The 15,065-nt window shown below is 52.9% G+C and overlaps 1 protein-coding gene across 1 annotated transcript in view; it reads left to right on the top strand.

The window, feature by feature from the left end:
• The first annotated feature begins 1,719 nt into the window (after positions 1-1,719).
• TRPM5 (transient receptor potential cation channel subfamily M member 5) overlaps positions 1,720-15,065 on the top strand; it is a 56,601-nt gene continuing 43,255 nt past the window's right edge. Inside the window, exons 1-4 of the mRNA XM_036765324.1 lie at positions 1,720-1,746; positions 9,916-9,986; positions 10,930-11,083; positions 13,645-13,825. Coding sequence (XP_036621219.1) covers positions 1,720-1,746; positions 9,916-9,986; positions 10,930-11,083; positions 13,645-13,825 — 433 coding nt within the window. The remainder of the gene's footprint in view (positions 1,747-9,915; positions 9,987-10,929; positions 11,084-13,644; positions 13,826-15,065) is intronic.

Raw genomic sequence — 15,065 nt, forward strand, 5'->3', positions numbered from 1 at the left:
ATCTCTGCTTCCTTGGCTTCCTACAAAATTCAGCTCAAATCCCACCTTCTGCAGGAAGTTTCTTTGATCACCCCTCCCCCCACCCCAAGCTTCTGACCAAACCTTTTACTTACCCGGTCATAACTTTTTTGTACATTCAGTCAGTCCATCAGTAAACAGTGATTAAGTACCTACTATGTGCTAAGCACTGGGGTACAGAAAGAGGCAAAAGACAAGCTTTGCCCTCAGAGAGCTCACAATCTAATGGGGGAGGACGTGGTTGTTTGCTTGTTGTCTCTTCCAACAGACTGTGAGTTCTTCCTGGGTAAAGCCTATGTTTTATGTTTCTTTGTCTCCCCAGTGGTTTTGTTAGCAAAGATACTGGAGTGGTTTGCCATTTCCTTCTCCAGCTCATTTGAGGCAAACAACAGAGTGAAGCTGTTGTACCAGAAGCGAGCGAGACACACCACAGAGTGTAAGTTTTAAGTGGAGAATTTATTAGCCGGCGGCCATTGGGGTATGGCACCACAAATCAATGGCAATGTGTTGAAGCGAAAGGGTAGTTTATATAGAGAATTTACATGCCAAGTCACAGGGTGGTCTGGGGGTACAGGAACAAAGGTCCTGGCTGATCAAAGATTCAGTCAGATTATCATACTAGAGGGATAATCTCATTTACATTCCTTGGTGGAGTCATGGAGCCCCAGGGATATCTGCTAGACAGGGTCTGCCAGGTTATCCTTCAGTGGGATGGTCCTATCTATTGACATTCCTTGGTGGAGTCATGGAGTCCCAGGGGGTTTGCTAAATGCCAAAGATATCTGAGTCCATTCTTTCTGGGGGTGCTTGTCGGTAGCTAGGGGTTTCTCAGGGGTTCCTAATTTTCCTTGTATTATAAAGCAACTTGCCCAAGATCACCCAGCTGGTAAGAGTCTGAGGTCACATTTGAACTTGGGTCTCTCTGGCTTCAGAACCGATGCTCTCTCCCCTGTAACACCTAGCTGCCCCCTTCTCTACTACCAAGAGGTCTAACTATTCCACTGATGTTATCCTCAAAGCCCTCACTAGGTTTGGAGTGCCCGTTGCCTAAGTTACCCTCTGTTGGTTTTCTATTGCTCTAATAGATTGGCAGCTCCGTGAGGGTAGGGATTGTTTCTTTTTGTCTTTATATCCCCAGCACAGTCCTGAGCACATAGTAGATGCTTCATAAATATGTATGGATTGACTGACTGCTTTTTTGAGGGCATACCTAGGCTCTAGGATGAGCAGGCTTCATAACCTGGTGGCTGAGGTTTTCTGAGCACCGGCCTCTCTGTGGTAGGGTGCAGAGCTCAGCACAGGATAGATAGACAGTATGATTAATTGTCAGGAACCCATTCCTAAAGGCACTGTCCTGAATCAGAGGAGCAGAAAGCCTCAGACAACCATATGCCAGAGCCTCAAAGAATGGAAGTCATGAGGATGGCCCTCCAGCTTGAGGGGTGGTCAGGGCCCACTGGTGCCCAGCACAGGGCATGGGCCCGAGTGTGATTTGTATAGGATTTGTTTACAGCCCCTGCCCCCTCCTGGAACTTAGTCACAGGTGGCGTGGTGGGAGAGTCCCCTCCTTTCTTTTTGCCATTTCAATAGGGAGGTTGGTCTGTCTGGACACAGAGCTCTCCACAAAGAGACAAAGTCGCTGAATTGCCTTCCTCTGCCAGGACTGGGCTGGGTGACTGAGCTGCCTTGCCCTCCTGCATCATGTTGGACTCCAGAGATGCCAAACAGGTAAGAACAGCCCTGGCCTCATCCAGAGGACAGCTGGTGATACATGGGAGCCCCTCAGCTCAGGCAAGGCCAAGCCAGGCTGTGCCAAGATGAGTGCTAGGTGCTTCAGTCCGGGAGCAAGGTGCAAAGGGATTTGATGCAATTCTGGTTTCTGCCAGGAAGAAGGTTAGGGATGGTGTCGGGGTAGGAGAAAACAGGGAATGTGGTCCTGATCAGAAGCGTAGGATCGACAGTGACTCACCTGTATGCCCTTGCCCCAGAGTAAGCCTCAGTTTCCTTGTCTGCAAAGTAGGAGAATATAATCTCTTGCCTTTACCCACCTCACAGGCCTCAGTGGGAAGGGATGAAAAATGCATTGTTTGATGAAAAAGAACTTGGCACATTCTTTTGGACTTTTCCGATGCTCAGTTCTGTGCCAGTCAGGGACAGCTCCCTTGAATGCAGGTCAATGCAGGGGAACCTGAGTTTGTCCTGGGGCCCAACAGCACTTACAGACCATTGGCCTGGAATATATTGGAGACAGGAGGAGGGGCTGTGGCCTTGTTGTGGGCAGGGGAATCCCGGGGCATGGTGCAGGAAAATGGGGGAGCTGAGGTTCTCTTGTCAGAAGCTGCCTTCCTTGGAGAACAGAGTCAGGACTAGAAACTAGAAACTAGGGACCGCCTAGTCCAAAGCCCTCCTTTTATAGAGGAGACAGAAGCTCGGGAAGGGCAAGAGACTTGCCGAAAGCCACACAGCCAGGGACTAGAAGAACCAGAGCCTTGGTCCTTTCAAGCCCAGGGGCAGCCACAGGGTTCAAATGACTCTGCCTCCTTAACCCTGGCACAAGCACCAAAATGTTAATGCCCCAGTTCCCCTGAGGTCATTTGGTGGCTCCCCTCACTTCTGGGCCAGACTTAGCCCTGCCCCCCTCAGACAGATGAAAGTCTATGGAATTTAGCAAACCCTTATGGAGAGGAGACTCCCCAGACCTATCTCAAGCTTTGTCAGCCTGTGTTTAAGAACTCCTCGAGCCATTATTTTCCCGTCTGGCCTTGGTTTGTTCGTGTGTGAGAGAGAGCTTCTCTCCTTGGCCAAGCCTCCTCTCCCTGCTCCCACCTCCAATTCAGGGCTTTGGGGAGGGTGGTGGCTGGGGCCCTGGTGTCCATGAAGCCTGGCTTGGAAGGCTTCCTGCACCTGCATCATGCAAAGGAAGCCTGCCTTTGCATATAGTTCTCTCTTTGAGCTGCCCAGGGTATTTGCATAGCCTTCCCAGCCAGGACCAAAGCCCAGGCCCTACCCTGTGGGCATTAGGGCCCCAGGCCTCCCCATCTAGCAACACCTGCCCCCAGCCACTTTCTTAGGGAAGGAGGGCATCTGGTGTCCTTTGGGAAGAGATCAAAGGACCAGAAGACAAAAGACAGAAAATCAGAAGAGAAAAAAGCGTTCCAGTCAAAAGTGGCCCCAAAGGGAGGGGCAGCAGGTCCCATGGGGGAGGGGGAGGTAAGAGGACCTGGGTTCATGAAGCCCAGCCCTTCCATTCCCTAGTTTTGGGACCGTAGGCCAGTCCCTTTGCATTTAGGGATGAGAACAACTCCCCACGGTGGGGGAAGGGCAAGTGTTCCTGTTGCTAAACCCGGTGGAACTCACCCTCACATCCCCCCACCCCCCGCCCCCCCATCAGGAGCTGGGAGGAAAGCACTTAAGTTAACCATATCATGCCATGAAATTAGAAGCGATTGTCCACCAGTGAAGGGTAATGAGGCTCCTTCCCCAAAAATTCCTGTGATCTCATGATGCTGAGATAATCCAACACAACTCCCTGACTGCATAGATGAGGTAGTAAGGCTCAGAGAAGGCTAGAGATTTGCCCAAGGCCACGCAGCAACTTGGGCCCCTTCCCTAGCACAACTGGAGGGAGGGAGGGAGGGAGGGAGAGAGGGAGAGAGAGAGAGATGGAAGAAGGAAGGGAGGAGGGAGGGGGGAAGGAGGAAGCAAGGAAGGAAGGGAAATAAAGGAGAGAAGAAGGAAGGCAGAAAGGCAGGAAAAGAAAGACTGGCATTAGGAAAGAGCTGTGGGGTGTGAGGCCCAGGAAAGCCAAGGTTCTGGCACTTGGGGCTGAGGTCCATCTGGGTTCCCTTGCCGTTGGGAAGAGGATCAAGAGAGACAGGTAAGAGGAGGGTCAAGGCCACGATGGAGATGGAGAGAGGCCACCACAGGGTAATAGAAGCTTGAATGGATGGGCGCCCCCTCCTCCAGGGAGCCTTCTCTGAGGGCCCAAGCTCCAGGAAACCCTGCCCTCCTCCGAGTTCTTTTGGAAACAGTGTATCAACTGTTAAACCTGAAAATTTGGTTGAAGGAAACAACAGAGCTGGGTGATAGAAAAATCCGTGTTGTTTATTATTTTCCCTTAAAGCATAGTGAAGCTAGCTTACTTGTAGGTACAAGGAGTCAGAGTATAAACTCTGGCTGCCTGAACAAAGCAATGAGAAAACTTATATACGTTATTTTAGCAGAGCTAGCAAGCCTGTATGACCTCATTTTTATGACCCCCATGTATGTTTAACCGTGATACAAGAAGAGGATTTTCCTTAATGGAATAGAGTTGTAAAGGATGTTGACAAAAATCAGTTGACACTACAGCCCAGCGTCTCTGCGTCTCATTACATTCCATAACATAGTATATACCTGTAGAATATTAAGCAAGGTAATCTCTCTTGGGGTTAGGGTACAGAGGTAAGGGTATTGCCTGAGCAAACTTTTAGAGAGAACAAAGAAGCCCAGGTCCTGGATCTTCATCCAGTTACTCATTAAATCAGGCTCTGGGTCTGGTTCAGAATTAGAAATGATATAAAATAGTATAATATTTTCCACACTACCCATCAATGAATACATAAGACACGAGACCATCAGGGAGACCAAGATGGGAGACCTCACTTCCTTTCTCTGCCCCTGCCTTATCTGCCACTAGATTCTCCATGTATTGTGGGCAGAGTTAAGCAGGATGGGGCCAGGCCAGGTCGACTAGGGGTGTCATGGCCTTGCTCCTCCAGGCCCTCCACAAAGGCATGCCCTCTCTCTCTTTGATCTTCTCTTCCCCTCTCCCTCCATTTCCTCCCCTTGATTTTTACCTCTTCAATCAACCCTGTGCCTGTCTTCTTCCTTCTTGCCTCCCTGCTGCCTTTCTCTCTTCCTTTGGTCCTTTCCCTGCCTCAGCTTTGACCTTGGGGAACCCCACAAGTCTTAATAAGGGCTCCTGCATTTATGGCGGTATACAAGTTACAAAGCAGTACCCTCACAACAACCCTGGGACAGAGAAAACACCATTTTGCAGAGGACAATGAGGCTTAGTCTCTGTCCAAGGTCATTAACTTTTCCAAAGAGTGAAGCTGGAACTTGAGCTCAGGTCCCCCACTGCTCAGTGGGTTCTGGGCTCCATCCAACCCAGCTTTCTTTTCCTTAGCTTTGACACCTTAACTAGATAAGAACTGTCTCAATCAGTCAATCATAGACCTTTAGCTAAGTGCCAAAGAGCCTTCAAATTTGAAGAATGTTGTACAAAAACTCTGTATGGAGAGGCAGAGGAAACTTGAGCCACACCTCAGGAACTGTCTATAAATTAGCAAGTTGAGAAGGGATTGATTACCAGACATTGGAGCCAGCCTGGCTTTCCAGCCCATCCCTAAAGCAGCTGAGTGGTAGCACTGAATTGTGGCAGAGAAGGGAATGACGGAGGACAGTCATGTGCTCTATAGTCAAGTCTGAGCAAAAGAGCTGGGCTGAGGACAGTCCCAAGGAGATGGCCAGCTCTTTCTCCAGCTTCCCTTCCAAGTGCCTATCTATCCACAGACACGCTATCTAATATAATCTACCGTTTCTCCTCAAACATTTGTAGCAAACACAATTGTACCTTGAATACAAAGAGCCCAGGGATTAACTAGAGGTAGATATAAATGTTGTATGATCTGTCCTTCATTCTCGAAGAGGACTATGACAACAGGGAGATGATGACATGACTTGCAGTTGATTTTGATCTGAGTGAGGGAGGGCTGTGCAAAGTCACCAGCCTTACCTTCTCCTCCAGAGCCATCTGGGTCCAGTGGCCAGATGTAGATCAGGATGACTGAAAATGGCCCAGGATGCAGTGGGAGACATCGTTCCTTTTAAGCTAACGTCTTTTCAAGTCCTCACTTTGAATGAAGGCCTTTCAGTGTATAGGTCCCTTTAAGAAGTGAATCAAGGGATTGCCCCTTTTATAAAAAAAAAATCAAACTAGAAAGGGAAGACTCTCAGGGTTGCTGGCCAAAAGAGAAACAGTTTACTATTTACATTTAGGTAGGGAACCCATCCTCTGCCTGTTAGGAATTATCCTAACTGGGGGCTCAGAGCTATGGTGGACAAACTCATAACTTTTCATCTGAAAGAAACTTCTTAAAGCTGAAGAGGAAAGAACAACATGGACTTTAGGTTTGCTGTTGTTTGTCCTTCATTCTTGAAGAGGACCCGGAAATCAGGAACGTGGTGCCATGACATGTAGATGAATTGGATTAAAGTGAGGAAGGGCTATGCAAAGTCACCAGCCTCACTTTCTCCTCCAGAACCATCTGGGTGCAGTAACCAGATAGCGATCAGGATGACTGGAGATGGCCTAGGATGCAGTGGGTGCCTTGGCCTTTTCAAGCTAAGGTCTTTAACAGGTCTCTGTTTGACTGAAGCAAAGCCTATTCAGTGATTAATGTGAGGTAAGAAATAAGGCAAAGAATGGCCTCTTTAAAAAAATAGATCTGGGAGGAGAAGACCCTCAGGGTCTTTAGGAACCCTCTAGGGGATGAACAAGCTAATTATTGTACCTGAGTGACCATCTCAAAGTGTCTCCTCTGTGAAATGAGGGAAAGAGAATACTCTTGCCCATACTCCAGATGGTGAAAGTGGGGATCAGAGACAGGCATTGCCCTGGTGCTTTGGTGGCATAGACATTTACTAGCTGTGTGGCTCTGGGAAAGCCTCTTAAGTTTGCTTTTAGCATTTTAAAAGTCTCTGCCTCAGCTTCTTCCTCTATAAGATGAAAATCATATTAGCACCAACTCCCAGGTTGTTGTAAGGATAGCATTAGAGACTGTACACTTTGCAAAACTTAGAGAGCTCTGGACATAGGAGATGCTTCTTATAGGAGCCCCTCCTCTGTGCTTGAGCAAGGGGGAACTAGGAATAAAAAGGTCTGGGTGGGAGGTAGCTGGTGTCACCAACAGCTTGTCCTGAGCTGGAGAGCTGGATTGCCTTTCAGAAAGCAGTTGGTGCTCCTGCCTAGGCCCCCTTCTCTCCTCCAGCACCCACTCCAGCTGAGGTTTCTCCATTATCACAGCTCCTCACCCCCTGCCCCACAGGTAGGACCCCCAGAGAATCAGCCATATTCATTCCCAGTAAACAGCCCACATGCCCAGCGCCCATCTCCTACTCCCCTGCCTGGATCCAGGCAGCAGCTGCTACTGTACCACATCAACTTCTCCCCACCCCCCACTCCCCTCCCTCCATCTTGTGTAAGGTTCCAAGAGAATATGCCCTGACTGTGGGCTCTAGGACTGGGAATGTAGGGGGAATCCAGAGATCTGAAGTGAGTGACAGCTGAGACAAAGCTGACAGACCAGGGACTTTCCATCAAATTAGTAAAGGAAGGTGGTCACCCTTTCCACCTCCAGGCCTAGCCTAGGAGGCCATACTGAAGGGAATATGAAGATCTCCGTTGAACCTTCAAGGCTGGGACCCTTCCCACAAATAAAACCAGGAATAAAAACTTGGGTTCAACAATCAATGGCATAAGTACAAAATAGGGAGGTTTGTCTAAGCTCATAGTTCATCTGAAAAAGAGCTGGGGTTTTTGGGTGGACCACAAGCTCAGTATGAGTCAGTAGTGTAATATGACAATGCAGGCAGTGAATTTAATCTTAGGTTGCATTAAGGGAGGACGAGTGTCCAGGTCTAGGGAAGTGTTCTTTGATTGCTTCAGACCCCTCCCCCCAGAGGACTGTGGTGAGTTTCGGAGGACCATTGATGAGCTGGGGAATGTCCAGAGAAGATCAACTAGGATATCTAAAAGACCTGGGGGAGGGGATCCAATCCATTCCAACCCACATTTTAAAAGCACCTACTTGGTGCCAGGCATTGTGGTGAGTGGTAGGGATGCAATGAATGAAAAGAAAGATGCTCCCCACCCTCAGGAAGGTTACAGTCTAATGGGGAAGGGAAGGGGCGGCTGATAGGGGAGGGGTATTGGAGAGAGGGGTGGCAGGCTCCCTCTCTCTGGAAGTCTTCAAGTAGGACCTGGATGACAAAGACATCTATAGTGAAGGTGTAGGCAGGATGGTTGGTCAGGTAGGGATGGAGTAAACCAGACCTCTCTGAGGTCCCTCTCAATTCTGACACCCAGGATCAGAACCCCATATCTCTTCTTCATTTGAGCATCTGATGAGCTGCAGATAATCAGTTCTCCCTAACCAGTTCTTTGCCTTCTGGTGCTGGAACCCACCCATCCACACACCCATCCATCCATCCATCCATCCACACACCCATTCACACACTCATCCATCCATCCATCCATCCATCCATCCATCCATCCATCCATCCACACACCCGCTCATCCATCCATCCATCCATCCATCCATCCATCCATCCATCCACACACCCACCCACCCACCCACCCATCCATCCGTCCATGCACCCATCCACCCACCCACTCATCCATCCATCCATCCATCCATTCACACACCCATCCACACACCCACCCACCCATCCATCCATCCATCCATCCACACACCCATCCATCCATCCATCCATCCACACACCCATTCACACACTCATCCATCCATCCATCCATCCACACACCCATCCATCCATCCATCCATCCATCCACCCATCCATCCATCCACACACCCATCCACACACCCATCCATCCATCCATCCATCCACCCATCCATCCATCCACACACCCGCTCATCCATCCATCCATCCATCCATCCATTCACACACCCATCCAAACACCCACCCACCCATCCATCCATCCATCCATCCAGCAATACATATACACATACAACCGACTATTCTTACTGAGAGCCTGCTCAGTGTAGGCATGGTCTGGGAACACTCTCTCTGTTCCTCCCTTCCACTAACTTAAATCTACCAAAATCATCAAAATCCAGTCCCAGCACTTCCACCATCTCCTCCAAGAAGTCCTCCCTGACCACCTCAGGACACATCTTGAGTGTCCAATCTTAAGGTTTGCATGCACACGCTGGACAAATTCGGTTGGGACACCAAGGAGGCTGCCCCAGAAAGGGAGCCTCTGGTGCCCCCTCCCCCACAATGGGCTCCTCTGGGGTGTGGCCAAAAGGTGAGCAGAGGATCCTCCTAGTTTGACAAATTACCTTGCCTAAGCTCAGTTGGTTCTAGTTACTAAAGTACAGAAGTAGTATCTTCTAAATTTTGGTGCCCTGGAACAAAGATCTGATGGCCCCACCCTAGTCCTAGAGAAACACTTCTATTGTTTCTTTGAGGTTTATACTTTGATGTAGTAACTTTGTATCTACTCACATGCAACGGTCTCTCCTGCCCCCCACCCCCCACCAAACCCAGCCAAGGATGATTTTGTTTTTCTGTCATCTCCCCAGAGCCTAGCCTAGCGCCTAGCATACACTAGGTGCTTAATAAATGTTGTTGATTTATTGGTAGGGGGGGGATGATGAATAGCTGTAGGGATTTCTAAGGCTCCTCCTAGCCTGGACATTCCTCAGTCTGCCTTTTTACCCGAAGTGCCCTGTTCTGCCCCTGACACAGATATCATCTGGGCTTGGTAGATTGGGGTGGATCAGGATGGATTGGATTGGACTGAATGGCACTGAATCGAGTGCTCAGCAGACCTCCCCATCCCGAGAAGGCCTCAGCCCCTCTCCTGCAGGAATGCCCACAGGCCCCTGACTAACTGACCCCTAATCCCAATCCTAAATTCCTGCCTTGACCGGTTGTAACAGAGAGCTTCCTGTTGTTATTGTCAAGGGCAGATTTGGTCAGCTTCAGTTTCCATGCCAGGGATGTGGGACACGCTGGAGGCATCTGCCCCTTTGGCTTTCTCAGGGGAAGCACAGAGATGGGGGGGAGAGGAGGGGAGCTCTTAGCCAAGACCATCCTTATTCTTTCCAGAGCTTGGGCCTCAAAAATGTCCGATGGAAAGGCTCGAGCACTCAAGACAAACTGGACACGTCTGCTCCAGGGTGAGCCCTGCGGCTTTGCTGGGTGGGTGGGTGGGGGCCAGGGCAGGTCTGGAGGAGGTCACTCCTTAGACCAAGAGCAGGTCTAGGTGACACAGGGGAGGGAGCTCAGGACTGGCAGTTGGGAGGCTGAAGGTACCTCTAGCACTGACCCCCTGAGGAAGCTTGGGCAGTGACTCCCCGCTATCTCTTGAACCCGAGATGGTCTGTCTCTGGCATCTTTTCTAGCCCTGATCCCAGCCACTCCCACCCACCACCCCATGTTCTAGGTCCTCTGCTCTTCCAGCTTTGACTTGCCATGGTCTATGGTCTAAGGCCCCTTCCACGAACCTGGGGTGTTCTATGGCCCTTTCTGTGGTTCGAAGTCCTCACTGTCTGTAGAGGCTGCAGTTGTGACCCTGGATCTGTGGGTGTGAGCTTGGGTTGGGCTGGAAACTCAACTGAGCCAATCTTCAGGCCCAGCCCTCCTGGGCTCCAGCACCCTCTTCCCTTAGTAGGACTGTCCCGGGGCTAGAGGGAGATGCCTTCTCAGAGCAGCTGTCCTCAACACAAATCATTCCAGTGTGCTTAGCACAGAGAGAACAGGCCTCCTGGAGGAACCTCAGGGGCCAGGGAAGGCTTTGGGGAGGCAGTGGCCCCTGACCTGGGCCTTGAAGGACAGGCAGAAACCATCCCTCAAAGCCACATAGGATCCGGGGATTAGAGCAGCTGTAGATAGGAGACCCTTTCTACAGCATCAGCCTTAGCCCCTTCTTTGCGTAGCCAAAGGCCAGCTAAGGCTCTGGCTGCTCAGCTCCAGGACCTTCCACAAACCCTGTGGCTGAGCATTCCCTAGAGTGGGCTCTGAAGGGAGGAAGGGTGAGGACCCAGGAGCAGCTCTCTCCTTTGGGTCCCTTTGCCCCTGCCCCCTCCCCTTTCCTCCCTTCTTGGTGGCTTGTCCCCACAGAGAAAGAGAACCAGCCAGTGCCATCCAGGGGCCCTGCCCGAGGTACCCCCCAACAGTCTGTGCAGGTAGCAAGAAGGAGGCTGGAGGCCGGAGAGACTGGCACTACCACCAGGGAGAAATCGACTTCATCGGTTCTGGGAAGAAGCATGCAAAGGTACAGAACCAGGATCTGGTCCAAAACCCAGGGAGCTACAGGGCTGACTCCTTGCTGGGACCTTTCCCTGTGTCTGGGGTCGCAATCATTCTTAGTGGGGAAACTTCCTGGTGCAGGTTCTTGGGAGCGAGACTTTGATCACTCACTCACTTCATTCATTCATTCATTCATTCTGTAAATCTGGACTGAGAAGGCTCCCTCTCCCTACCCCTGTGCTTGCTGGAGCCCCTGAGAAGAAGCATCCAGACAATTGTATCGAAGAGAATCTGAGATTCCCAGGGCCAGCAAGGGCACCCCAGAGGTTACCTAGTCCAGCCCACCCTACCACCCCCAGGGCCAGCCCAGTGTGACCTCAGATTCAATGTCCATGTGTGAAAGGTTCCATAAGTGCCTAAGGATTTTGGAGGACACCTTTGGGCTGAGCTGCTCCCAGAAGATCCCAGAAGCCTTCTCAGAGGTGATGTTGGCTGGGCCCAGAATTTGAAAAGCAGAGAAGAGCTGGAAAATCCTGGGCAGGTTGGGGGAGGGGGTATAGGGTGAGCAAAATCAGAGATCAGGAAAAAGACAATTGTTCAGGACGTAATGAAGACACCTCATGGAAACTGAGGCCAGCTCCTTGTCCTTGTTCATGACTGGGGTCACTGGGAAAACCAGGCTGAACTAAGGGGTGAAGAGGGGATAAGGGATTTCCGGGAGCCCCGCCCAAGTGACCTCTGCCTTTTAACGGAGCTTGGGCTGCCAAAGGAACGAGGCTATAATGGGAGGATTTCAGGAAGCCCACGGGTGAGCGGGCATTGGGCAGAAGAGGCATTGTGGGTGTTCATGGTGCAGCTTCTGGAGTCATTCCACCCCCAGAGAGAAACGAGGGGGCGCCCCTCCCCACCCCAGGTGCAGATCTGCCTCCGGGCACGGCTCTGGGCTAGACTTTGCCCTTTCTTTTCACTCAATTGTGCTTTTAAAAATGAAAAGAACAAAAAAAGATGTGGTGACATCTGGGGACAAGAGCCAGACCTCAGGAACTGTGAGCGGGGAGAAGCACCTGGGCACTACACTTTGTGGTTACAAATGCCAGCCGAGAGCCAGGGCAGGGTGGAACAGGAACCCAGAACCCAGCACTCTGAGCCAAGCAGCCCTAGCAAATGAGCTCCTTGGATGCTGAAATACAGAGCAGGGCTGGCAGAGCTGGGCTGGGCTGGGCTGGGCGGGGCGGGGCTGGGCAGGGCTGGGCTGGGCTGGGCTGGGCTGGGCAGAGCTGGGCCGGGCTGGGCTGGGCTGGGCGGGGCTGGGCTGGGCAGGGCGGGGCTGGGCTGGGCGGGGCGGGGCTGGGCAGGGCTGGGCTGGGCGGAGCTGGGCTGGGCGGAGATGGGCTGGGCTTGGTGGGGCGGGGCTGGGCAGGGCGGGGCTGGGCAGAGCTGGGTACGGCTGGGCGGGGCGGGGCAGGGCTGGGCTGGGCGGAGCTGGGCTGGGCAGGGCGGGGCTGGGCTGGGTGGAGCTGGGCTGGGCGGAGCTGGGCTGGGTTGGGCTGGGCGGGGCGGGGCTGGGCAGGGCTTGGCGGGGCGAGGCTGGGCAGGGTGGGGCTGGGCTGGGCGGAGCTGGGCTGGGCAGGGCAGAGCTGGGCTGGGCTGGGCTGGGCAGGGCTGGGCAGAGCTGGGCTGGGCAGGGCAGAGCGCTGGGCTGGGCAGAGCTGGGCTGGGCGGAGCTGGGCTGGGCTGGGCTTGGTGGGGCGGGGCTGGGCAGGGCTGGGCTGGGCGGAGCTGGGCTGGGCGGAGCTGGGCTGGGCGGAGCTGGGCTGGGCTTGGTGGGGCGGGGCTGGGCAGGGCGGGGCTGGGCAGAGCTGGGTACGGCTGGGCGGGGCGGGGCAGGGCTGGGCTGGGCGGAGCTGGGCTGGGCAGGGCGGGGCGGGGCGGGGCAGGGCGGGGCTGGGCTGGGTGGAGCTGGGCTGGAGTAGCCACAACTGGACAAATTGCCAAGAGCCTTAGGCTTGGACCAAGGAAGAACTCCCCTGCCAATGGGAACCGTCCCATTGTGGAAAGGGGTGCCCACCCCACTGGAGGGCTTTGTGTAGAGGCTGTGCAGCCACTTGGCAGAAATGCCTAAGAGACTCTTGGGGAGGCACAATTGGCTTAGATGCCATTGAGGTCTGTTCAGCTTTATTTCTGAGCACTTGTGATCACTGATCCTCCCCACCCCACCCTCCACCCCATCCCCCGCCAAAAATACCAAACAAACTTCTTCAGGCCTTTATTGTTTTACTCGAGGATTTCCTAACAGAGCCCACCTCGTAGGCTCATTTCTAGCTGCCCCTTCCCCTCCACACACACACACACACACACACACACACACACACACACACACACACACCTGGGCCATGAACTTCCTAGGGACCAGATCCTGTCTGCCCTCCTCCATTTGCCCCAGCCTGGGAGCTCCCTAAGGCCAGGGCCAACCCCCACATCAGCGGCCATATCGGAACAATCCTGGCATCAGCTGATGTTTCTGAGATGTTTCTGCGTACCAGCCACTTCTGCGGGCCCGATGCTGGTCGTTTTTGCCCTCTGCAGTTCCTGAGGGTGCCCAGCACCGTGCCTCCCAGCATCCTCTTCGAGTTCATGGTCAGTGAGTGGCACCTGCCTACGCCCAACCTTGTCGTCTCGCTGGTGGGTGAAGAGCGGAACTTCCCCATGAAGCCTTGGCTCCGAGACATCTTGCGGAAGGGACTGGTGAAGGCCATGCAGAGCACAGGTCAGACCCTGCCTTCCTTGCCAGGGACAGGCCCTCACTGGGAGAGGCGTCCACATGGCCATCTGGAGTCCCCACTCCCCCGAGCGCGCGCGCACACACACTCTCTCATATGCACACACACACACACACACACACACACACATGCTCATGCACACACAGCCACACACTACACACATACACATACTCACACACAGTCACATGTGAACATGCACACACTCACACCCCCACACTCAGTCACACTTGCACACACACATTCTCACACATGCAGGAACAAGGGCTTTACAGCCAGATCCCACATCGCACTTCCCAGACATCCCTGCTCCTGCCCCAGGGGCTTGGGGGAGGGAGGAGGAGAGGACAGGATTTCCTCTTGGCCAGAGCCAGGCCTGAGGGATGGAGCTTCCTTCCCGAGGTCCTCCCTCAGGCCTGACTACTGAGCTTCTCTTCTCTCGCCTTGGCTGGGCACCTCCCCCAAAGGGCTCATTTGCAGGGAGCATGAAGACAATTGGCGCCCTCTTTGGGGTGCATGGCCTCTGGTGCAGTCCAGCAGCTGGGGCTCCTGCTAGCAGTGATGAGAACAGCTGCCATTGGCGCAGTGCCTACTGTGTGCCCGGTGCTGCGCCAAGGGTGTGGCCATCGTGAGCTCACTGGGTAACTCACAACCACTGTGAGAGGCAGGGGCTGTTATTGTTCCCATTTTACATATGGGGAAACTGAGGCTAAGGCGGGTCACATGACTTGGCTGGGGTCACTCCAGACCCAGCACAACAGCCACCATATCACATAGCTGCTTGAAATATGAAAACAGAGGCAGCGGGATGGTGCAGTGGTCAGAGAACTGAGCTAGGAAGACCCAAATTCAAATCTAGCCTCAGACACTCAACTAGCCAAGTGATCCTGGACAAGTCACTTAACCTGCATCTACCTCAGACTCCTCAACAGTAAAATGAGCATAATAAAGGCACCCCCCTGACGGGCTGTGCTGGGGACCGAGCGAGATCCTGGGATACAGTAGGTACTCCATAAATGCACAATCCCAGCCCTGGCCTTCTATCCCCTGGTGTCTGTCATCAGTCTCATAAACAAGTAACAGAGGCCGCCTGCTCAGAGGAGAGGCCCCCACAGATGGAAGCCATGGAGGCGCACTGACGCAGTCACCCCTCACCTTTCCATGCACTTCAGGGTCAACAAAGCACCTTCCTAATGGCAAACCTGGGAAAATGCCCAGAAACTGGAGCCA

This window comes from Trichosurus vulpecula, chromosome 6 (assembly GCF_011100635.1).
Source record: "Trichosurus vulpecula isolate mTriVul1 chromosome 6, mTriVul1.pri, whole genome shotgun sequence".
NCBI lineage: Eukaryota > Metazoa > Chordata > Mammalia > Diprotodontia > Phalangeridae > Trichosurus > Trichosurus vulpecula.